At 47.3% G+C, this 23,068-nt stretch overlaps 1 protein-coding gene, 1 long non-coding RNA gene and 1 other non-coding gene across 4 annotated transcripts in view; 1 reads left to right on the top strand and 2 right to left on the bottom strand.

Annotated features, from left to right (window-relative positions):
• Positions 1-1,926: 1,926 nt before the first annotated feature.
• LOC143809385 (uncharacterized) lies at positions 1,927-2,396 on the top strand. The gene is made up of 3 exons (XR_013222256.1): positions 1,927-2,092; positions 2,204-2,259; positions 2,344-2,396. It is a non-coding gene; the product is annotated as an uncharacterized LOC143809385 (long non-coding RNA).
• Positions 2,397-5,998: 3,602 nt separating this feature from the next.
• Positions 5,999-23,068, bottom strand: part of LOC143805726 (P2R1A-PPP2R2A-interacting phosphatase regulator 1-like) — a 50,655-nt gene continuing 33,585 nt past the window's right edge. For both annotated transcript variants that reach the window (XM_077285318.1, XM_077285319.1), the window contains exons 8-10: positions 12,005-12,069; positions 10,809-10,902; positions 5,999-8,065 (exon numbers count right to left, since the gene is read on the bottom strand). In XM_077285318.1, coding sequence (XP_077141433.1) covers positions 7,921-8,065; positions 10,809-10,902; positions 12,005-12,069 — 304 coding nt within the window. In that variant the 3' untranslated portion in view covers positions 5,999-7,920. The remainder of the gene's footprint in view (positions 8,066-10,808; positions 10,903-12,004; positions 12,070-23,068) is intronic.
• On the bottom strand, positions 11,038-11,172 carry LOC143810856 (small nucleolar RNA U109). Its single transcript, XR_013223234.1, has one exon. It is a non-coding gene; the product is annotated as a small nucleolar RNA U109 (small nucleolar RNA).

The raw sequence follows: 23,068 nt of genomic DNA, 5'->3' as shown, positions 1-23,068 counted from the left end.
ATCAATAGTTTTATTATCAAGGTATGTTCCAATAAGGTCCTTAATTTTGATGGTAATAGCTGCAGTGGGGTCCCTGGGTATGGCCCTATAGGTGTTAGTGTCAGAAAGTTGTCTAAGGATCTCGCCTCGGTATTGTGACCGATCCATGACAACAGTCGCGCCCCCTTTGTCTGCAGGTTTTATAGTGATGGTATCGTTGGACCGTAGTGAAGAGAGTGCCTGTTTCTCCTCAAGTGTCATGTTCGTGTGTTGGAAAAAAAACCAGTCTCTGTTGGTGCGACAAAGATTTAACGTCACGATCCACAAGAGAGATGAAGGTCTTAATAGCATGGTGAGAGTGAGGAGGTGAGAAAGTGCTGACATTGCGAAGTCCCAGAGAAGAAATGGACAATTCTGAAATAATGTTCGTAGATCTAGAAGATCCCACAACTGGGTCCAACACGGGCATTTCCAGGAACTCAAATTCACCATTCATTCCCATGAAACACAAATAGCCTTTTTGGATACCCTGGTACTGAAGGATGCCAATGGATTTCTTAAAACGGACCTATACACAAAACCCACGGACTGTAACAACCTATTACTCTATTCACGCTGCCATCCAATCACTACCAAAAACAGTCTACCTCGTTCCCAATTTAAAAGAGTCTCCCGCATCGTCATGGACCTCGAAACACGGCAAATCAGACTGGCATCCATGGTGCAGAAGTTCAGCGACAGGAACTACCCCTCTACTCTTTTGGCACAGGAACTCACTAGGTCCTCGGGTCCACCCATGAGTCCAGCACCATGCCAATCCCAAGATAGGATTCCGTTCGTGCACACTCACCATCCATTTATGACAAAGGTTTATTCTGTCATCAAAAAGCACTGGCCCCTTCTTGGTAGAGCCCACCCTGAGATCGCATCCTTTAGGGTGCCCGTACTCATGAGCACCAGGAGACCCCCCTAACATCCGTGACCAAATAGTCAGGGCAGACATGGGCAGTGTACTTCGAGTACCGACTCAACAGTTCTTAGGCTCACGCTGCAATGGTACTTTCCCTTGCTCGAACTGTGCCGCTTGCTCGAACGTGATTAAGGCCGACAATGTGACCCATCCAAGAACCGGGAAATCTTACCCTATCCGCGGATTTTATACGTGCGATTCAAATTTCGTGGTTTACGTCACTAAGTGCCCCTGCGGCCTGCACTATGTGGGTGAAACCACTCAGCACGTACGTGATAGGATCGCAAGCCACAAGTCCACTATTAGGTGTAACAAAATCTGGCTTCCCCTCCCTGACCACTTTACCAGGGCTCGACATTCAGTAGCCCAACTAAAATACCAAGTCCTGGAACAGGTACGCCGTCCCAGACGGGGCGGCAACCATGTTAAACCGTTGAGATCCAGGGAAACATACTGGATATATACATTAGACACCCTTGCACCTAGGGGCCTCAACAGGGAAATTGACTGGCTACTTTAAATTGTCCTTCCAGCTTACTCTCTCCTCTTCCCTTACAGATTCATTGAACACTATGGTGAGTTCCTTCCGTCACAAAATAACGCTAAACACCAGCCATTACCTTTATGGTCCTTAAACTAGACCACCACATATGAGCATCCCATGCCTGGTATTTTACATCCCATATGGACAATTTTATCCCCATTTGGACATGCACTCCATTACATATTGTTCCATCTATTATTGCGCTTGACGGCGCTACCTATTAAGCTTCATTACTCTGTTTCAAGACTTACACTCAGGCTGGGCACATTTTCTAACATTTTTTAACATGTGCAGGCTTTTTGACACATACTGCAGCGCTTGTGCTGCCTAGCAACTAGACATACACAATATCGCCTGTTGCGCAGGCGCAGTGGTATGCCCCATGCCTCTGACATCACTGCAGCACCCGCGTTTCCTAGCAACCAGGCCCATACAGAATCGCCGGCCGCGTATGCGCAGTAGCATCCCCAAACCGCCGACATCATTTCCGGTACCGCAGGCCCCATTTCCGGTGCGTGCATTTAAGCCACAACACCGCCGGTCACGCTACACTCTGGCAGCAGGGCGCGGGAGCGCCGCTCATGAATCTAACATCCAAGGTAACCCCTCTTTCTTATGTTCCACAAACCGGGCCTTCTCTACCACTGCACATTAGCGCAAATATGCAATTTTCATGTCCCTTACTTACCCATTCTTGTACTCATCTACAGACCCCACAGCATGGCAATCTCTGCAACTCTATACCCACAGCATCTAGGCATTTAAGGTACACTACTTACAGATCCGCTATGATCACTGTATCCTCTATGTACCTCCTCTTACTTATATGCATTTACCGTTCCTTTTACAGTGTATGCCTTCATCTTCAAGGATCTTAAATCCTCTCTCTTTTGCATAATTAAGGTAAATAATGCCTTATCTGGTTTTACCTATGTGCGTAGTTATATGATCTGGCTTCCTTAGCCTTCTACCCTTGTTGTTGTAATATTACCAACACCCCCTTCTTGGCGTATATACGTGGTATTCCTTATATAATACGTACCATGATTTTACGCGGTTACTATGTCTGATTCCCTTTATTATTTGTTTATGTTCTGATTTGTTTCCTTCATCCAGGTCGGGATCTTTATTTATTTTTATTCTTGTTTACCGATTTTGAACATTGTGTATTGTACATACTGTATACTTATGTATTTTCTTTCTGTTTTTTTCCCTAGCGATTATATGATTAAGGCTCTGGTAGGGCCGAAACATCATAATTACCTTTGGTCGCTTTCATATCACATAGTTATTTTGTTAATAAATTTCCACCTTTGCAATATATACACAGAGTGTGCGGTGTACTATATTTTCTATGTACGTGGGGTTTTCATAGCCCACTACACCTGCACCTCGCTCCCTTATTTACCCTGAGTGCGCGCCAATTTTCTTTACTGTATTAGGGGACGTCCCTTCAAGCAATACAGTTGTGCTCAAAGCTTTACATACCCCCGCAGAATTTTTGCTTTCTTGGCCTTTTTTTCCAGAGAATATGAATGATAACACCAAAACCTTTTCTCCACTCATGGTTAGTGGTTGGGTGAAGCCTTTTTCTGTCAAACTACTGTGTTTTCTCTTTTTAAATCATAATGACAACCCAAAACATCCAAATGGCCCTGATCAAAAGTTCACATACCACATTTATTAATACTATTTGCCCCCTCTAACATCAGTGACAGCTTGAAGTCTTTTGTGGTAGCTGTGGATGAGGCTCTTTATTTTCTCAGATAGTAAAGCTGCCTACTCTTCTTGGCAAAAAGCCTCCAGTTTCTGTAAATTCCTGGGCTGTCTAGCATGAACTGCGCACTTGAGATCTCCTCGGAGTGGCTCAATGATATTGAGGTCAGGAGACTGAAATGGACACTCCAGAACCTTCACTTTGTTCTGCTGTAGCTAATGACAGGTCAACTTGGCCTTGTGTTTTGGATCGTTGTCATGTTGGAACATCCAAGTATGTCCCATGCGCAGCTTCCGGGCTGACAATTGCAAATATGCCTCCAGTATTTGCTGATAACGTGCTGCATTAATCTTTCCTTCAACTTTGATCAAGTTTACTGTGCCTTTGTAGCTTACACATCCCCAAAGCATCAGCGATCCACCTCCGTGCTTTACAGTAGGAATGGTGTTGCTTTCATCATAGGCCTTGTTGACCTCTCTACAAATGTAACGTTTATGGTTGTGGCCAAAAGTTACATTTTGGTCTCATCACTGCAAATTACCTTGTTCCAGAAGTTTTGAGGCTTGATTCTGTGCAGTTTTGCATACTGTAAGCGAGATACTTTGTGGCATTTGTGCAGTAATGGCTTTCTTCTGGCAACTGGACCATGCAGCCCATTTTCCTTCAAGTGCCTCCTTATTGTGCATCTTGAAACAGCCACACCACTAGCTTTCAGAGAGTCCTGTATTTCAGCTGATGTTATTTGTGGGTTTTTCTTTGCATCCCGAACAATTTTCCTGGCAGTTGTGGACAAAATTTTTGTTAGTCTACCTGACCATGGTTTTGTTTTTACAGAGAAACTGATTTTCCATTTGTTAATCACAGTTTGAATGATGCTGACTGACATCAATTCCTTGGATATCTTTTTGTATCTCTTTCCAGTTTTATACAGTTCAACTACCTTTTCCCGTAGATCCGTTGACAATTCTTTTGCTTTCCCCATGACTCACAATCCAGAAACGTCAATGGCTGGATGAAAGATGCAAGAGTCTGTCTGGATCCCAGAAACTCACTCAACTTTTATGCACATACACGGATTACAAGCAAACAGGTCACAGGTGAGGATGTTACCTTTAGTAGCCATTCAAACCCATTTGTGTCAACTTGTGTGCATGTTATCAGGCCAAAATCGCCAGGGTATGTGAACTTTTGATCAGGGTCATTTGGATGTTTTGGGTTGTCATTGATTTAAAAAGAGAAAACACAGTAGTTTGACAATATAGGGATTTTTGTGTACTCACCGTAAAATCCTTTTCTCCGAGCCATTCATTGGGGGACACAGACCGTGGTCAAAAGAGAGCAGCAATAGTAAGAGACGGCTTTTCCTGACTGCGCGGCTGCATGCAGAAGGTCAGGAAAAGCCGTCTCTTACTATCACCGCTCTCTTGACCACGGTCTGTGTCCCCCAATGAGGCGAAGGAGAAAAATGGCTTCACCCAACCACTAACCATGAGTGGAGAAAAAGTTTTGGTGTTATTCATATTCTCTGAAAAAAAGGCCAAGAATGCAAAAATTCTGCCGGGGTATGTAAACTTTTGAGCACAACTATAGAGCAAAATACCACAACACTCATTCAAATAGGCAATTTTATGGATAAGTATCTGGCGAGAGAAAGGGTGGCCAACGTTTGGGGCGGTCATCCTTATCTGTGTTGCCTTCTCAATAAAACTGCCTATTGCAGCGGATGCCGTAGTGTTTTGCACTTGTTTTTTTTGCGGACCGATTATCCCAAAAGGAAAAGAATACACAAACAGGACATGTCCATTTTTCATCCGAGTCACAAATTAAAATCATACATTCTAAGCTACAGGTCCATGGAAAAAGAGGACAGGGCACAAACACTGTCTATATGCCATCTGAAGGTTTCCAAACTGATCGTGAGGACCAGGAGTGCTGCTGTACAGGCCACAATAATAGTGCAAGAAGCCGGCCATAGGCTAGGGATACACATTGAGGTAGCTGGCACTTGTAGGAGTAAAAGGGAAGATTCAGACGGAGATCTGAATGCTTGGGCTGGCAATCAGCTCTCCCAACCAGAACGTGACAGCTTCACAGAAATACATGCGGTCACGCTCCAGTTGGGAGAGCAGACAGCCAGTCCAATCCTTGTGTTGCAATCCCCCTCTGAGTTAAACGCCAGTCTGCATCTTCCCTGATAAAGCTTAATTATTTTAGCCAATTGTTAATAACAATACCACCTGCTCTGTAAAGTGCTTGGCAAAGTATAGTAAAGACATGAATGAGAAGACTAGAACGGCTTGTACACCACACAGACATTTATTCCGAGGACAAAGATATTTGTCAATTTTAGCTATACAAAATAGATTAATACCCTAACATATACAAGAAAAAGTATATAACACAACTCGGCAAACTTAAAGGTCTAGTTTAAAAAACAAACCAAAATCTGGGTGATCCGAAAAGCAGACACAATCCACTCTACAGTAGCCTTTTCCCTTAACAGTATATGACTTTATGGTAATTTAAATTTTTCTTTCAATTTAGTTCCCAAATCCCCTGTTGCCCGCTTTTTATGGCTTGTAAAAAGCCATAAATTATTTTTATTTTTTTAAATAAAACTTTAATTAATCACCCATGTTTCCACCCCCACCCCCTCAAAAAAACAAAAAACAACAACACATGGAGGCTGATTTATCAGTTTGCGCCAGAAATCTGTCGTGGAACTGTTCAACGTGTTGCCTTTTTTTTCTTTTGCAGAGCTTATAGCTGTTTAAACACCAGCTTCAACTTTTTGAAAAGTTGTCAAAGTTTAGAAGAGGGAGGTGGAGAAGGGAGCGAGTTTTATGCCACAAAAAGTTGGGTAACAAAGCAGAAATGTCCACTACTGGAGCATATGTCTGATTCTGGCAGATGGCCGCTGAACAACGAACACGATTTGTAACGAGTTTTGCCCGTGTCACTCCAGTGGTGTACACGAAGGTAGTCTCAATAAATTGGCCCCATAGTGTCTGACCCCCTCACCCTCCATGTGAATTGTTAATATATGCATTGTACTGACTGTACTTGTGTTGCTTTATGGATTACATCAATAAAGTGCATTGTGCACGTGCGACTGCTGAACACTGAGCCGACCTCAAAACGAAGCGTTACAAGGAACAGAAAGTGGTGAAACCAATATGATGGGTAGCACACAACTTATCTCTCTGATGTTAAAGCCCCTCCGTCATTCCCAGTCCTGGACTACACTGAGCATGACTCAATACATCAGTTTTGCTCAGTGACAAGAATCATGGCAGCTGTTACTACTGCCATGATGACTAGTCTGAGAATTCTGTGAAGGAGTTTTTTTTTTTTTTTTTTTTTTATACCCATGCCACTTCTTTCTATGTTCGGTGGTTCTGCCGATTGATTCACTGTTGACTTTACAGGCTCCGTTCATGTGCAAACTTTAAATGCATATAGAGTACTTGGGCTCATAATATCAGGGCATCATTGGGTCGATGTCCATGAAGAGGGGCAACCGGGAATGTGCCATGAGGAACCCTTCACAATAAAAGTGGTCAAAATCTCCACAATCATCCTACCTACTGTATTAAGGCAGGACGCCTGTCAGAAGAGTCAAGTCCTATTTGGATGAAAGTTGGTGTCATTTGTGGCTAGGCAGGACTTCATGGTACCCTTAACACGCATTCATGATTTCAATATTATAAAGATAAAAATATATTACACTTTGTGAGCTTTATGAACCAGCTAGCACAAGATGAGCAAACTTTTTTTCTTCTTATCACTGGCATCAGGTGAGAGGGAACATGATTTACATTTGGCATACAGTCCCCAAGCGGGACTTTAAAGGGTAGATTCAAATAGTCTCAATGCAGTATTTCTTATATTGAGGTAAAAAAAAAAAAGCTTGGGAGACTGCACATGATAAGCTACATGACCATTATTTAAGTGGGACTCCATATTTAGGCTTTTTTAATTAAGTGAATCCGCTTCAAACTCCTTCTCAAAAGCAGGTTGGAAAACTTTTCCTATTCATTTCTATAAGAAATCCACCTTGTCATTTATATAAGGAGTTTAGGCATTTTTTTTTTTTTTTACTGGAAAGTTTTTTAAAACACATAAAAGTTTGGTGTGTTGAGACATGTCAAAAGTAGATTACGGAGGTCTGGGGATCGCAGATCTCTAAAATAAAGCAGTGACTGATCCTCACTAATCAAAACTTTAGACTTATCTTTGAAACAGGTCAAATGTTTTCTCCAAGTGCGGTGACAGAAAAGTGATTTGACTTATTCACCTGAATCCTAATGGTCAGTGAATGTAAGCCCACCTAAAAAGCAAAACGCTGCAGCGTCAGGCTTATTCCCTTCCTGGAATATGCAGAAGTTAGGTTACCAGCCGGAACAATGACACTACATTCTCAATCTAGAATGACAGACAATTTAAGGAATAAATAAAATCCAAAACTACATATCAATACCTGGGACAGGCAGGCAATATGTACACGGATACTGTACATACTATTCTGTACACAAAATACATTATTCTCCTCCTCCATCTGCAAGTCCTGTAACAGTCCATCAGGCAGGAGGAGAATTTATTATATACATCATAAAAATGTAATACAAAGTGGAGAAGACCAAGGTTTCTTGATGGATGCCACATAGTCTTTTAATAATGGTGGTTGGGGACAGTTGTGTCCGGTGCGGCTCACTTGGGAGACATGTCATCCAGTGATATGAATGAAGAGCAGGAGTTGGAGCAGGCTGCGGGAGAGTCGGTCACACAGCCTTCCTTAGCTGCAGAGTCAGACGAAGAACCGATACTGCTGCTGCTGTCAAGGTCCAAGGAAAGGCTAAGAATGAAGGAACATTACTGATTAGAAATAAGGAGATTTTTGTGTACTCACCGTAAAATCCTTTTCACCGGGCCAATCATTGGGGGACACAGCACCATGGGTGTTATGCTGCTGCCATGGTCCTGTGTCCCCCAGTGAGGCGCAGGAGAAAAAAACCTTATCCCTAAAATATAGCAACAGATTTATCGACAATAGTTAAGGTGAAACTGTGAGGGGAATCGTGCATCCCCCACATTTGAATCCAGGTAATTAAGTCTCTGAAACCTTGAGCATGTCGCAGGCTATATACACTGACAATGCGGTACTGTGATATTGCTATACAGTAAAGTGATCAAAGGATCACAAGGTCAAGTCCCCTACAGTAAAAAGTGCAGAAAAAATTCACATTAAAAATAAGGACAAGAAGAAATTATTTACATGGGGTATTGAAACATTTGATCGCAATAGAAGGATTAATTTCCCCATTGCAGCAAACACTTTTATTGGGATGGATGGACTGCAATAGCAGATCATCAAGCTTGGAGTTATGCAGCTTGGAAAAACTATGGCTTAGGGGCGATCTTATTTACAATGCACAATGGGGGACAATACAGACAGCTGTATAATCTTTTAACATCTAGGCCTGACAAGGAGACATCCTCTACGTCTAGAAAAATAGGTTTAATCATAATCACAGATGGAGATTCTTTACTGTAAGAGCAGTGAGACTCGACTATGCTGTAATGGTTGGTACACTAAAGTACAAGTAAAGCCTGGATGCTTTTCTTGAAAATATATTACAGGCTGTGGCCCGTGGCAGAGACAAGGGGGCATCCTCTACGCCTAGAAGAAAGAAGATTCAGAGATGCAGGTTCTTCACTGTAAGAGCAGCGAGACCATGGAACTCTCTGCCACATGATGTTGTAATGGTTGATTCGAGACTAAAATTCATGAAGGGTCTGGATGCATTTCTTGATAAATATAATTTTAAAGATTATGGACACTAGATTCTCTGATGGGGCTATAATCCAGGGAACTAGTCTAATTGCCCTATGTGGCGTTGGAAAGGAATTGTTTTGCCAACATGGAGCTATTAGCATCTGCCCCATGGGGATTTTGCTTTCCTCTGGATAAACAAGCTAGACTATAGGTTGAACCTGATGGACTTAGGGTACCGTCACACAGTGCAATTTTGATCGCTACGACGGCACGATTCGTGACGCTCCAGCGATGCATTTACGATATTGCTGTGTCTGACACGCTACTGCGATCCGGATCCCCGCTGAGAATCGTACGTCGTAGCAGATCGTTTGAAACTTTCTTTCGTCGTCTAGTGTCCCGCTGTGGCGGCATGATTGCATTGTGTGACACAGGTTGTATACGATGTGCGCACAGTAACCAACGGCTTCTACATCGCAAATACGTCATGAAATTATCGCTCCAGCGCCGTGTATTGCAACGTGTGACCGCAGTATACGACGCTGGAGCGATACTTATACGACGCTGCAACGTCACGAATCGTGCCGTCGTAGCGATGAAAATGGCACTGTGTGACGGTACCCTTAGATCTCCTTTCAACCTCAAGAACTATGAAACTATAATTTAATCTCCTAGTATTTGATTGTACTGTACACAAGAGCCCATTACTTTTCATCTCCTTTCCATGGAGGTGAAGAACACAACTTAAAAGAAACCCATTCACATTAGACCAATATCGCCCCAGAGTAAAGTGTACAGAGGGGTGTGGGGGGACTCCAGACAGATGAGGTCAGGGGAAGATAAGGCCATGTTCACACGCTGCGGGTTCCTCTGCGGGTTAATCCCGCAGCGGAATTGAAAATCTGCAGGGCAAAACCGCTGTGGTTATCCCTGCAGATTTATCGCGGTTTGTTCCGCGGTTTCCGCTGCGGGATTACTGCTGTACTATTGATGCTGCATATGCAGCAATATGCAGCATCAATAGTAATGTAAAAAATAATAAAAATTGGCTATACTCACCCTCTGACGTCGCGATCTCCCCGGCGCTGCAAGCGGCTGTGCCGACAAGGACCTTCGTGACGTCACGGTCATGTGACCGCGGCGTCATCACGGTCATGTGACCGCGACGTCACCACAGGTCCTGTTCGGCACAGCAACTGAGACCGGACGGCCGCGGGCAGCGCTGAGAGGTGAGTATAGCTTCATTTTTTATTTTAATTCTTTTTTTTACACTATTTTATGGTTCCCAGGGCCTGGAGGAGAGTCTCCTCTCCTCCACCCCGGGTACCACCCGCACATTATCCGCTTACTTCCCGCAACGTGGGCACAGCCCCATGCGGGAAGTAAGCGGTTCAATGCATTTCTATGGGTGCAGAATCGCAGCGATTCTGCACAAAGAAGTGACATGCTGCGGGTTGTAAACCGCTGCGTTTCTGCGCGGTTTTTCCCGCAGCATGTGCACTGCGGTTTGCGGTTTCCATAGGGTTTACATGTTAATGTAAACGCTATGGAAACTGCTGCGGACCCGCAGCATCAAAATCGCGGCGGTTCCGCGGTAAAAACCGCAGCGTGTGAACATGGCCTTAAGGATCTGGCATGTTTGATTTTGGACTGCTGATCCTTCTCTTCTGGGATAAGCAGTGGATCTCTCATAGATAAACAGGAGAGGTCCTGCAGAGTGAGAGTTCCTGTGAATGGAGGAGATGGCAGAGATAGTAGCAAGACAATTACATTTAATCTACAAACAAGCATGCACACTGTTCTACTGCAGATTTAGCCTTACCAGCTGTAATCTGACATGTGTGTCATGTCTGTAGACAGCATATTTGTAGTTCCTTGAAACAGTCTCTTTGGTTGGGTCTCCATGTCCATTTCGACTTAAAAAAAAAATATAAATAAAAAAAAAAAAAAAGTACATTGTTTATGTAGACATTGCACAAAAAGCTCCCAGTGGTTACCTTCTTATCCATCATTGGTAACACACAGAAAGTATTCACATTATCTTATAATTGATGTGTAGGAGTAATATACTACCACTCAGTCTGCACTGCACAACTGGCAGCCCTGATAACTCCTGATGCACTTTCTCTAGCATGCCTCCGGTACACTGATGTACTACACAGCACACAGTAACGTCCGTCATGCACACGTCTAGACTGTAGATAGGGAAGGTCTAAGGGTACCGTTACACTAAACGATTTACCAACGATCACGACCAGCGATACGACCTGGCCGTGATCGTTGGTTAGTCGCTGTGTGGTTGCTGGAGAGCTGTCACACAGACAGCTCTCCAGCGACCAACGATGCCGAAGTCCCCGGGTAACCAGGGTAAACATCGGGTTACTAAGCGCAGGGCTGCGCTAAGTAACCCGATGTTTACCCTGGTTACCATTGTAAATGTAAAAAAAAACCAAACACTACATACTCACATTCCGGTGACTGTCACGTCCCTCGCCGTCAGCTTCCCGCACTGTGTCAGTGCCGGCCGTAAAGCACAGCACAGCGGTGACGTCACCGCTGTGCTCTGCTTTTACTTTACGGCCGGCGCTCACAGTCAGTGCGGGAAGCTGACGGCGAGGGACGTGACAGTCACCGGAATGTGAGTATGTACTGTTTTTGTTTTTTTACATTTACAATGGTAACCAGGGTAAACATCGGGTTACTAAGCGCAGCCCTGCGCTTAGTAACCCGATATTTACCCTGGTTACAAGCGAACACATCGCTGGATCAGCGTCACACACGCCAATCCAGCGATGACAGCGGGTGATCCAGCGACAAAATAAAGTTTCAAACGATCTGCTACGACGTACGATTCTCAGCCAGGTCCCTGATCGCAGTAGCGAGTCAGACACAGCGAGATCGTATGGATATCGCTGGAACGTCACGGATCGTGCCGTCGTAGGAACCAAAGTGCCACTGTGAGACGGTACCCTAAGAAAGAAAAAAACATTTGAAGGGAAAATAAGGATTATAAAATACCTTTTCTCTTTATAGGACCTAGTGCACTCGGCCGTATACAGTTAATAGGACTCTGACTTCTCTTGCTAAAGACAAAGTTCAAAAAGGTTAAGAATTAAAATAAAGGTCAAATTGTATTTAACATTTATTTAAAAACAAAAACAGAAGATAAGGTCTTTCCTCTAAATTTATTCAAAGCAACAACATAGTAGAATGAAAGCCAAGAAGTCTACGCCCCGCAGAAGGGCAAACAAACCATAGCAATAGATATGCAACTGGGCTTCTTTTGTTATGAAGGATGGGATCAGTTTTGCCTTAACTTTTTAGTAGCAGGGTTCGGATTTAAGGGTACTGTCACACAGTCACACTTTGATCGCTACGACGGTACGATCCGTGATGTTCCAGCGATATCCATACGATATCGCTGTGTCTGACACGCAGCAGCGATCAGGGATCCTGCTGAGAATCGTACGTCGTAGCAGATCGTTTGGAACTTTCTTTCGTCGCTTGATCACCCACTGTCATCGCTGGATCGTTGTGTGTGACAGCGATCCAGCGATGTGTTCGCTTGTAACCAGGGTAAACATCGGGTAACTAAGCGCAGGGCCGCGCTTAGTAACCCGATGTTTACCGTGGTTACCAGCGTAAAAGTAAAAAAAAAAACCAAACAGTACATACTCACATTCCGGTGTCTGTCCTCCGGCGTCTCAGCTTCTCTGCACTGTGAGCGCCTGCCGGCCGGAAAGCGAGCACAGCGGTGACGTCTGACGTCACCGCTGTGCTTTCCGGCTCTGCTGCTTACACAGTGGAGAGAAGCAGAACGCCGGGGGACAGACACCGGAATGTGAGTATGTACTGTTTGTTTTTTTTACGTTTACGCTGGTAACCAGGGTAAACATCGGGTTACTAAGCGCGGCCCTGCGCTTAGTAACCCGATGTTTACCCTGGTTACCCGGGGACTTCGGCATCGCTCCAGCGCCGTGATTGCAACGTGTGACCGCAGTCTACGACGCTGGAGCGATACTCATACGACGCTGCGACGTCACGGATCGTGCCATCGTAGCGTCCAAAGTGTGACTGTGTGACAGTACCCTAAGACTCATGTTACCATATCCCAAAAAAAAAAACCTTCATCCATGCAATTAACAATTTCTTATCTTTGCCGGGTTTACAGGATATTTCATGGTCCTTATACAAAGCGCAATGCTCGGCTGACCGCGGGTCTCCCAATAGGATCTTTGGGCCTGATGTGTGTCTACGAGTCTGTAATTTTGGTTCTGGAGACCCGCGATCAGCACCAGTATTACAGTGTGTATATAGACAGGATATACACCGTGAACCTGGCTTCATACTGTGTCTCCCGCACTGTTGGAAACTATTAATTTTACCTCTCCGAGCCTGCAGGGATGTCAAACTGAAATACACAGAGGGCCTAAATGTAAAAAAACTTGGACAAAGTCGTAGGAGAACCACATTTATAAAAAAAAAAAAAAAGTCTACAATTGAGGAAGATTTTCTCTCTCATCAAATATAACAATGAACCTTTTCATGTGGAAACAAACTTAAGTTTTGCTTAAACATTGACTCTGGAGCAAGCAAATCTTAAAGTGAATCTGTCACCAGGTCTTTGCTACCCCATCTAAAAGGCAGCATAATACAGGGGAATGTTACCCCGATTCCAGCTATGTGTCACTGGGCTGATTGTTAGGGATTTTATCAAAATACTGTTTCATCTGAGGCAGATCTAGCAGTACTCTGAATGCTGAGCTCTATATAACCCCACCCACAACACTGGCTGCTTTCTGTGTACACTGTGCATAGGCAGCCAGTGGTGACAATCCCATTTTGCCAGAAATAATTAGATTATTCGAAGTGTTTAATCTAATCTATTTACGGCAAATTAGAATTGTTATTTTAACTTGCTACCCCATAAAATAACTATTGTAATGTAGTACAATAAAAGCTAAGCTTTATTGACCTGCTAGATATGGGTCATTTCTAGTGGGGCTTTGCCCCTTTAGACCTTTTTAGATTAGACAACATATCTTCCCCAGGTCATTCAGCTCCATTTCTGATCATTTCAAAACTGTATTAAATCATGACATGAGCGCACCGACTCAATAGCACACGCTATGTGTGCTCAGATGTATGGGAGAGCACAAGGGGAGTGCGCACTGAGGTAGGGAGAAAAGGAGGACACTTCCGGCTCAGATGAATGCCGATTAGGCACTGCGGCATAGCTGGGGAGCACGTTACTACAGAGCGTGTTGTAAAACAGCCTTGTAGTAACCAGGGAGCGTGCCAGATCAAAAAGGCAAGATTTGTAGAATTGGAATGCACTGCCTACCGGTGGCAGGGCTAGCTCCATGGGCTCCATGCAGTATAATGGGCCCCACAGGGTGCTCCATGCAGTATAATGGGCCCCACATGGTGCTCCATGCAGTATAATGGGCCCCACATGGTGCTCCATGCAGTATAATGAGCCCCACATGGTGCTCCATGCAGTATAATGGGGCCCACATGGTGCTCCATGCAGTATAATGGGCCACATATATTGCTCCATTTAATATCACAATCATGAAGCACCAACGTATGTAATAACCAAGAGCAGATAACACTAGCTCTCCCACAGCACCTCACAGGTGCCGAATCACCAGGACAACTCCAAGTAGAGATTAACACAAAAAGGCGGAATAAAAGCGTCCACAACTACATAGTTATGTAAAAATATATAAAGTTTTATTAATTACGTAAATACAAATAATATATCGATACAAAGAGTATTATCAATCTGCATATCTGTGCTGTATGCACAATGCATATAACAGAGGACAATGAGGAGGAGACATGACGGTAGCCAAGTTAAGAGGGGATATTAACAATACATCCTTAGGGCAACAGCATAAATCACCCCCGCCTCCCTCAGCACCCCCGGACGTGCGTTTCGCGTTCTAGCTTTTTTAACAGGGTCCTAACTTAGCTACCGTCATGTCTCCTCCTCATTGTCCTCTGTTATATGCATTGTGCATACAGTACAGATATGCAGATTGATTATACTCTTTGTATCGACATATTTGTATTTATGTAATTAACCCCTTCCCGACCCATGACGCCACGTAGGCGTCATGAAAGTTGGTGCCAATCCGACCTGTGACGCCTATGTGGCGTCATGGAATGATCGCGTCCCTGCAGATCGGGTGAAAGGGTTAACTCCAATTTCACCCGATCTGCAGGGACAGGGGGAGTGGTACTTCAGCCCAGGGGGGGTGGCTTCACCCCCCCCCCCCCGTGGCTACGATCGCTCTGATTGGCTGTTGAAAGTGAAACAGCCAATCAGAGCGATTTGTAATATTTCACTATGAAAACTGGTGAAAGATTACAATCCAGCCATGGCCGATGCTGTAATACCATCGGCCATGGCTGGAAACCCTGATCTGTCCCCCCCCACCGCCACCGATCTCCCCAGTCCTCCATCCTGTGCTCTGCTCCCCTCCGTCGTCCTGTCCGCTCCCCCGTCCTCCTGTCCGCTCCCCCGTGCTCCGATCCCACCCCCCCGTGCTCCGATCACCCCCCCGTGCTCCGATCCCCCCCCCATACTTACCGAGCCTCCCGCTGTCAGTCCGTCTCCTCCACGGGCGCCGCCATCTTCCAAAATGGCGGGTGCATGTGCAGTGCGCCCGCCGAATCTGCCGGCCGGCAGATTCGTTCCAGCTACATTTTGATCACTGTGATAAAACCTATCAGTGATCAAAATAAAAAAAATAGTAGATGAACCCTCCCCTTTATCACCCCCATAGGTAGGGACAATAATAAAATAACTAGGGTTAGAACTAGGGTTAGGGGTAGGATTAGGGTTAGCGTTAGAATTCGGCTATGTGCACACGGTGTGGATTTGGCTGCGGATCCGCAGCGGATTGGCCGCTGCGGATTTGTAGCAGTGTACCATCAGGTTTACAGTACCATGTAAACCTATGGAAAACTAAATCCACTGTGCCCATAGTGCGGAAAATACCACGCGGAAATGCTGCGTTGTATTTTCCGCAGCATGTCAATTCTTTGTGCGGATTTCGCAGCGTTTTACACCTGTTCCTCAATAGGAATCCGCAGGTGAAATCCGCATAAAAAACACTGGAAATCCGCAGGTAAAACGCAGTGCCTTTTACCTGCGGATTTTTCAAAAATGGTGCAGAAAAATCTCACACGAATCCGCAACGTGGGCACATAGCCTTAGGGTTGGAATTAGAGTTAGGGTTGGAATTAGGGCTACGGTTGGAAATAGGGTTAAGAATAGGCTTGTGGTTAGGGTTACGGTTAGGGTTGTGGTTAGGGTTACGGCTAAAGTTGGGATTAGGGTTTGGGGTGTGTTGGGATTAGTGTTGGAGTTAGAATTGAGGGGTTTCCACTGTTTAGACACATCAGGGGTCTCCAAATGCAACATGGCGCCACCATTGATTCCAGCCAATCTTGCGTTCAAAAAGTCAAATGGTGCTCCCTCCCTTCAGAGCCCTGACGTGCGCCCCAAACAGTGGTTTACCCCCACATATGGGGTACCAGCATACTCAGGACAAACTGGGCAACAATTATTGGGGTCCAATTTCTCCTGTTACCCTTGCGAAAATAAAAAATTGCTTGCAAAAACATAATTTTAGAGGAATGAAAAATTATTTTTTATTTCCACGGCTCTGCGTTATAAACTTCTGTGAAGCACTTGGGGGTTCAAAGTGCTCACCACACATCTAGATAAGTTCCCTGGGGGGGGGGGTCTAGTTTCCAAATTGGGGTCACTTGTGGCGGGTTTCTACTGTTTAGGCACATCAGGGGCTCTGCAAATGGAATGTGACGCCCGCAGACCACTCCATCAAAGTCTGCATTTCAAAATGTCACTACTTCCCTTCCGAGCCCCGACTTGTGCCCAAACAGTGGTTTACCCCCACATATGGGGTATCAGTGTACTCAGGACAAACTGGGCAACAACTCTTGGGGTGAAATTTCTCCTGTTACCCTTGGGAAAATTTAAAAATTCTGGGCTAAAAAAGGAGATTTTTGTGTACTCACCGTAAAATCTTTCTCTTAGCCTCTAATTGGGGGACACAGGACCATGGGTGTTATGCTGCTGTCCACTAGGAGGCGACACTATGCATAATCTGAAAAAGATTAACTGTGGCTCCTCCTGTGCAGTTTACACCCCTGGACGGCATCAGCCTTCTCCAGTTTTGTGCAAAAGCAGTAGGAGGAACGTAACATGAATAACATAATTATGCCTGTAAGAAGGCAACTATGTAACATGAATAACATAATTATGCCTGTAAGAAGGCAACTATGTACGAGCTCAAGAAAACAATATGAGAACTCAACAGTTACAACGGCCCGGAAAGGGCAACAGGGTGGGAGCTGTGTCCCCCAATTAGAGGCTAAGAGAAAGAGATTTTACGGTGAGTACACAAAAATCTCCTTTACTCTGTTCGCCTCATTGGGGGACACAGGACCATGGGACGTCCTAAAGCAGTCCCTGGGTGGGAAGCAATGGACGAATATTGTGCAGACAGGCCCCTATACTTAGGGCACCGCCGCCTGCAGGACACATCTACCCAGGCTCGCGTCCGCTGAGGACTGGGTATGAACCCTGTAGTGTTTAGTAAACGTGTGTAAGCTAGTCCAAGTGGCCGCCTTACACACTTGTTGTGCCGAAGCCTGGTGCCGAATGGCCCAGGAGGCCCCTACCGCCCGTGTAGAGCGTGCCGTAATACCGGCTGGAAGAGGAGAATTCTTAAGGCGGTAGGCCTCTTGTATGGTGGATTTGATCCACCTGGCAAGGGTAGCTTTGGAAGCTGGCAGACCCTTGTGGCCGCCTTCCGGAAGGAGGAAAAGAGAATCAGACCTCCGGAAGGACGCAGTCCTAGACACGTATATACGCAATGCCCTGACAAGGTCAAGCGTATGCAGAGCCTTCTCCACTCTATGAACCGGAACCGGACAAAGGGATGGTAGTGAAATTTCCTCATTGAGGTGGAAGTCGGACACAACCTTAGGAAGGAAGGATGGGACCGTACGAAGAACTACCTTGTCCCGGTGAAAAGCCAGGAAGGGCCGTCTGCAGGAGAGTGCTGTCAGTTCAGACACCCTGCGTAGCGAGGTGATTGCCACCAGGAAAACCACCTTCTGGGAAAGAAGGCGGAGCGGGACCTCCTTAAGGGGTTCGAAGGGTGGTTCCTGCAATGCGGTCAGGACCAGGTTGAGGTCCCACGTTTCTAGTGGTCGTCTGTAGGGGGGAACCAATCGGGAAACCCCCTGAAGGAAAGTCCTTACTTGCGGCTTGGTAGCAATGCGCCTTTGAAAAAGCACTGAGAGGGCTGACACCTGGCACTTAAGCGAGCCCAATGACAGCCTGGCCTCCAGACCCGATTGGAGAAAACCAAGTACTTTGGGTAGGGAATAAGGGAGTGGGATCTGGCCACGAGATTCGCACCAGGTAAAGAAAGCTTTCCAGGTAAGGTAATAAATCTTGGCAGAGGCTGGTTTCCGTGCTCTGATCATGGTTCCAATGACGTCCGTCGAGAGCCCTGCCTGGGTTAGAACCCAGGTCTCAAGGGCCACGCCGCCAAATTGAGAGCCCCTGAGTTCTGGTGGTAGAACGGGCCTTGTGATAGAAGATCGTGGCGGTCGGGGAGACGCCAGGGGGCATCTGCTGTGAGTTGTACGATGTCGGCGTACCATGTGCGTCTGGGCCAGTCCGGTGCAATTAGGATGGTTGGAACTCCCTCTTGTTTGATCTTCCTCACCACTCTGGATATCAGGGGGATAGGTGGAAAAATATACAGAAGCTGGAACTGGGTCCAGTCCTGAACCAGAGCGTCTGCTCCGAGCGACCGCGGATCGTGTGTTCTGGCCATGAAGTTGGAGACCTTGGCATTGAAGTGGGATGCCATTAGGTCCCAGTGGAGACAGATCTGTTGAAAAATGTCGGGATGGAGAGACCACTCTCCCGAGTCTATTCCTTGTCGGCTGAGGAAGTCTGCTTCCCAGTTGTCCACACCCAGAATGTGGACCGCCGAAACAACCGACCCTATGTCCTCCGCCCAGCGGAGGATGTGTGACACTTCTTGCATCGCCTGGGTACTGCGGGTCCCCCCCTTGGTGATTCACATATGCCACAGCCGTGGCATTGTCCGACTGTATTCTGATGTGAGAGGCTGCCAGTAAGTGATGGAAGGCCCTCAATGCCAGAAAAATGGCACGAATTTCCAGGATGTTGATGGGCATGGTCGCTTCCACTGGGGACCACTTGCCCTGTGCCCTGTGGTGTAGGTGCACCGCACCCCAACCCGTCAGGCTCGCGTCGGTGGTCAGAACCTTCCATTGACCTGTGAGAAAGGATTTCCCCTTTGCTAGCGAGGTTGGCTTGAGCCACCAGTGCAGGGACCTCCTGGTTGACGACGTTAGCTGGAACTCCCTGTCGAGAGAAAAGGGATTCCTGTCCCAGGACTTGAGAATAGCTAGTTGGAGAGGTCTGAGGTGAAACTGGGCAAATGGGACAGCTTCTATTGCTGCTGCCATCTTGCCGAGGACTCAGAGATCGAGGGGGTTTGCGGAGGAGGGTGCGAACTGCTAGTCGGAGAGCCAGTGCCTTGTCCTTGGGAAGGAGCACTAGACCCCTGGAGGTGTTGAATAATATTCCCAGGAAGGTCAGGGAGTGACTCGGGGTTGCTGATGACTTTTGTAGGTTGATTAACCAGCCCATGCGACTGAGAGTATCGGTTGTGATTGAGACGCTGAGCTCGCAGTCCTTGAAGGTGGGAGCCTTGATGAGTAGATCGTCCAGGTATGGAACGACTACTATGCCTCTGGAGTGCAGGACGTCCATGGTGGCTGCCATGACCTTGGTGAACACTCTGGGAGCCGTGGCGAGTCCGAAAGGGAGAGCCACGAATTGGTAGTGGTCCTGGCCTATTGCGAACCTGAGAAACCTCTGATAGGCAGGTGCAATGGGTATATGCAGGTATGCGTCTTGTATGTCTATGGAGGCGAGATATTCTCCCTTCTCCATGGACGCAATGATGGACCGAAGGGACTCCATGCGGAAATGACGGACCCGTACATATATTTGTTGAGCTGTTTTAGGTCTAGTATGGGCTGTACGCTGCCTCCTTTCTTGGGAACTACGAACAGATTGGAGTAGAACCCTCGGAAGCGGTCGGTCGTGGGGACCGGTACTATGACTCCTGCTTTGAAAAGCGAGGAGACCGCTTGGTGTTAGGCACGAGCTTTGGCTGGCGGTTTTGGGGGGACAGAGAGGAAGAATCGGTCCGGTGGGTTGGAGGTGAAGTCTATTTTGTATCCGGAAGACACTAGTTCCATGACCCACCTGTCTTTTGTAATAGGCAGCCAGACTTGATGAAAGAGCAAAAGTCGGCCGCCAACTGGTGTGGTGTCTTCCGGAGTCCGTGAGTCATGATGAGAAAGTCTGAGATTTTCCTCCTCTGGGCTTAGGCTGGCCTGCTTTTGACTGCCAGGTCTTGTCCGACCTTTGCGTCGATCGTGAGTAGTCCCTGCGTGGGGAACGGTTACGATTTTGTGCTGGACGCAAGACGGACCCGGAGGAATTCCAAAAGGATCGGAATCGAGTTTGGTTACGCTTCTTGTAAGTGCGTTTAGGTTTCAGTTGGGGAAGAGAAGTACTCTTACTCCCGGTAGCGTTGGATATCATCTTGTCCAACTGTTCACCGAAAAGTCTCCCACTGAGGTAGGGGAGGTGCGTGAGGGACTTCTTTGAGGCTGCGTCCGCTTTCCATTCCCGCAGCCAGAGGATACGCCGAATCGTGATGGCGTTTGATGCTATCCCCGCTACTCCCCTTGCTGAATCCAGAGCTGCATGGAGCATGTAGTCTGCTACAACTGCTATTTGAACCGCTTGGTCCGACAGCTCAGGAGCGGATGCTTGGAGAGCTTGTAAATTCTTTGGCCAGGCCAGAATGGCCTTGGCAGCCCAAACTGAGGCGAACGCGGGAGCCAAGGATGCCCCTGCTGCCTCGAAAATTGAACGAGCCATGCGTTCTACCTGCCGGTCTGCTGCGTCCCTGAGGGTTGAGCTATCTGGCAGTGAAAGGAGGGTCTGTGCTGCTAGCCTAGAGACTGGGGGGTCCACTTCAGGTGGATCTGTCCATTCCTTGGTGTCCTTCTGTGGGAAGGGGTACCTCGCCTCCAGATATTTGCGATTAGCAAATTTTTTCTCAGGCTGTGAGAGCTGCTTTTTAAGGATCGCCTTAAACTCTGGGTGGTTAGAGAAAACCTTAGGCGGCTTCAGAGGTCCTTCAAAGGAAATCTTATGTTCTGGGGCCTCTGGTGGCGGATCAGAAATGTCCAGCACCCGATGGACGGATGAAATTATGTCCTCAACTAGCGTTGTATTGCTAGGAGGGATTGGGATCAGGGACCCCTCCGTTTCCCTGTCTGAGTCAGAGTCGCAGATGCCTTCCGAATCCTGTGTATCACTGAGGCGTCCCCTGCTGAGTGGGCCGGGGAGGAGGCCTTCTCTGGTCGGGGATTGCGGAGATCTGCATTGTCTGTCCCTGGAATGGGACGGTCTAGATGACCTGGAGCTACGGTGTCTATCCCTAGAGGGGGATGACCGTGTGCTATGGGATGACGCAGATGGACTTGATCTATGGGTCCGTTTGCGTCCTGACCTAGACGTGGATGTGCCAGGGTCATCTTGTTCCTGAGTCAAGCTCTCCCTTTGCTGGGTAACGGTCATAGCCGGGGAATGACCATGCAGAGCCTGAAGCAATGTGGAGGTTAGGTTATCTATAGACTGCGTCATAGATTGCGATATCTGAGTAGCCCATTCCGGCGTGGCATTAGACACCGAGGCATTGGCAGGGGCTTCTTGGGGCTCTGACACATTAGTTTGTATACAGTTCTGACAATGCGGGTACGTGCTACTACTGGGGAGAGCGGTCCCGCAGGCTGTGCAGAATGCATAATAGCAGTTCTGCCTGGTTCTCTTGGACCTTGAGCCCGGCATAGCGCACAGAGTGCAGAAGTGCTGCCAGCAGAGGACCTTACAGGGGTAGAGAAACCTATAGGGGAGCCTTATAGGTAATATGGATTCACAGCTGAGTAAAAAACCCAGCTGTGATCTTACCCCACCAGTGTGCCCCTAGGTCCAGCGCCGAAGATCCACAGTCCTGTGCCCCCCGGAGACTGGCTGCCTGGTCCTGCAGACCGGGAGATGCAGGGTTAATCTGCAGCCGAAAATGGCTGCTGAGACAGAGAGGAAAGGAGGAGAAGGGGGCGGAGAGCTGGAAAAAGGCAGCAGGGCTGTGTAAAAACGCGCCCTGTCTCGATCCACCCACTGTATGACACTGTGGAGTGTCATATTAGTCATCCGGGGGGGCGGGCCAGGGGGCGGAGAGGAGGCGGCAGCTTCAGCTAGGCCGAAGCCGGGGCCTAAATTAGATGCCTGAGGCCCAGAAGGGCTCCAGGCCGGCGCAAAAGTCCGGGAGGGGGTCGGATCTGAACCGGACTCCTCCGGATTTAAAGGCAGGATGGCAGTGGGGCTATAAGCGGAAGGGGGAGCCCGGTAGGGGTCTCCCTGAGGCAGTATAGAGCTGGTGCTGCCGCAGAGACAGGGGCACAGGGAGCCCTGTGTCTGTATGTGCCATGCCTGCCTGCACTGCCCCCGGCCCCAACAGGAGCCCGCAGCTGGGCTGGGGTCCCTGGATGCAGGCGCAGTGTGCTGGCCCATTGCTGGGAGCTGTAGAATGCTGCCTGTACAGGCCCTACCTGAGGTGTCTCAACCTAATACCCCCAGAGGGGGATAGGGAGGGTGCTGTTGTCACCTTCAGGGGCCTTTATCCTCGCCTCGACCTCAACCCAGAAACCAAAAGGAATTGGGGAAGGAGGGGGGTGTCTCGACTTCGAACCAGCACCCGAGGGACTGGGGAAGGAGCAACATGGGGAATAGCCATCTCTACTTCAACTGGGCACCCCATAATAGGGGGCCGAGGAAGGAGCCATGCCGGGAGTCTCACAGGAGACCCTCTTTTCTTCATCTGTAATCCCGTCGGAAAAAACGGAGTAAAAATC

Source organism: Ranitomeya variabilis, chromosome 2 (assembly GCF_051348905.1).
Source record: "Ranitomeya variabilis isolate aRanVar5 chromosome 2, aRanVar5.hap1, whole genome shotgun sequence".
Classification (NCBI taxonomy): Eukaryota; Metazoa; Chordata; class Amphibia; order Anura; family Dendrobatidae; genus Ranitomeya; species Ranitomeya variabilis.
The sequence above is the reverse complement of the archived record's forward strand: the minus strand, read 5'-3'. Positions and strand labels throughout refer to the sequence as shown.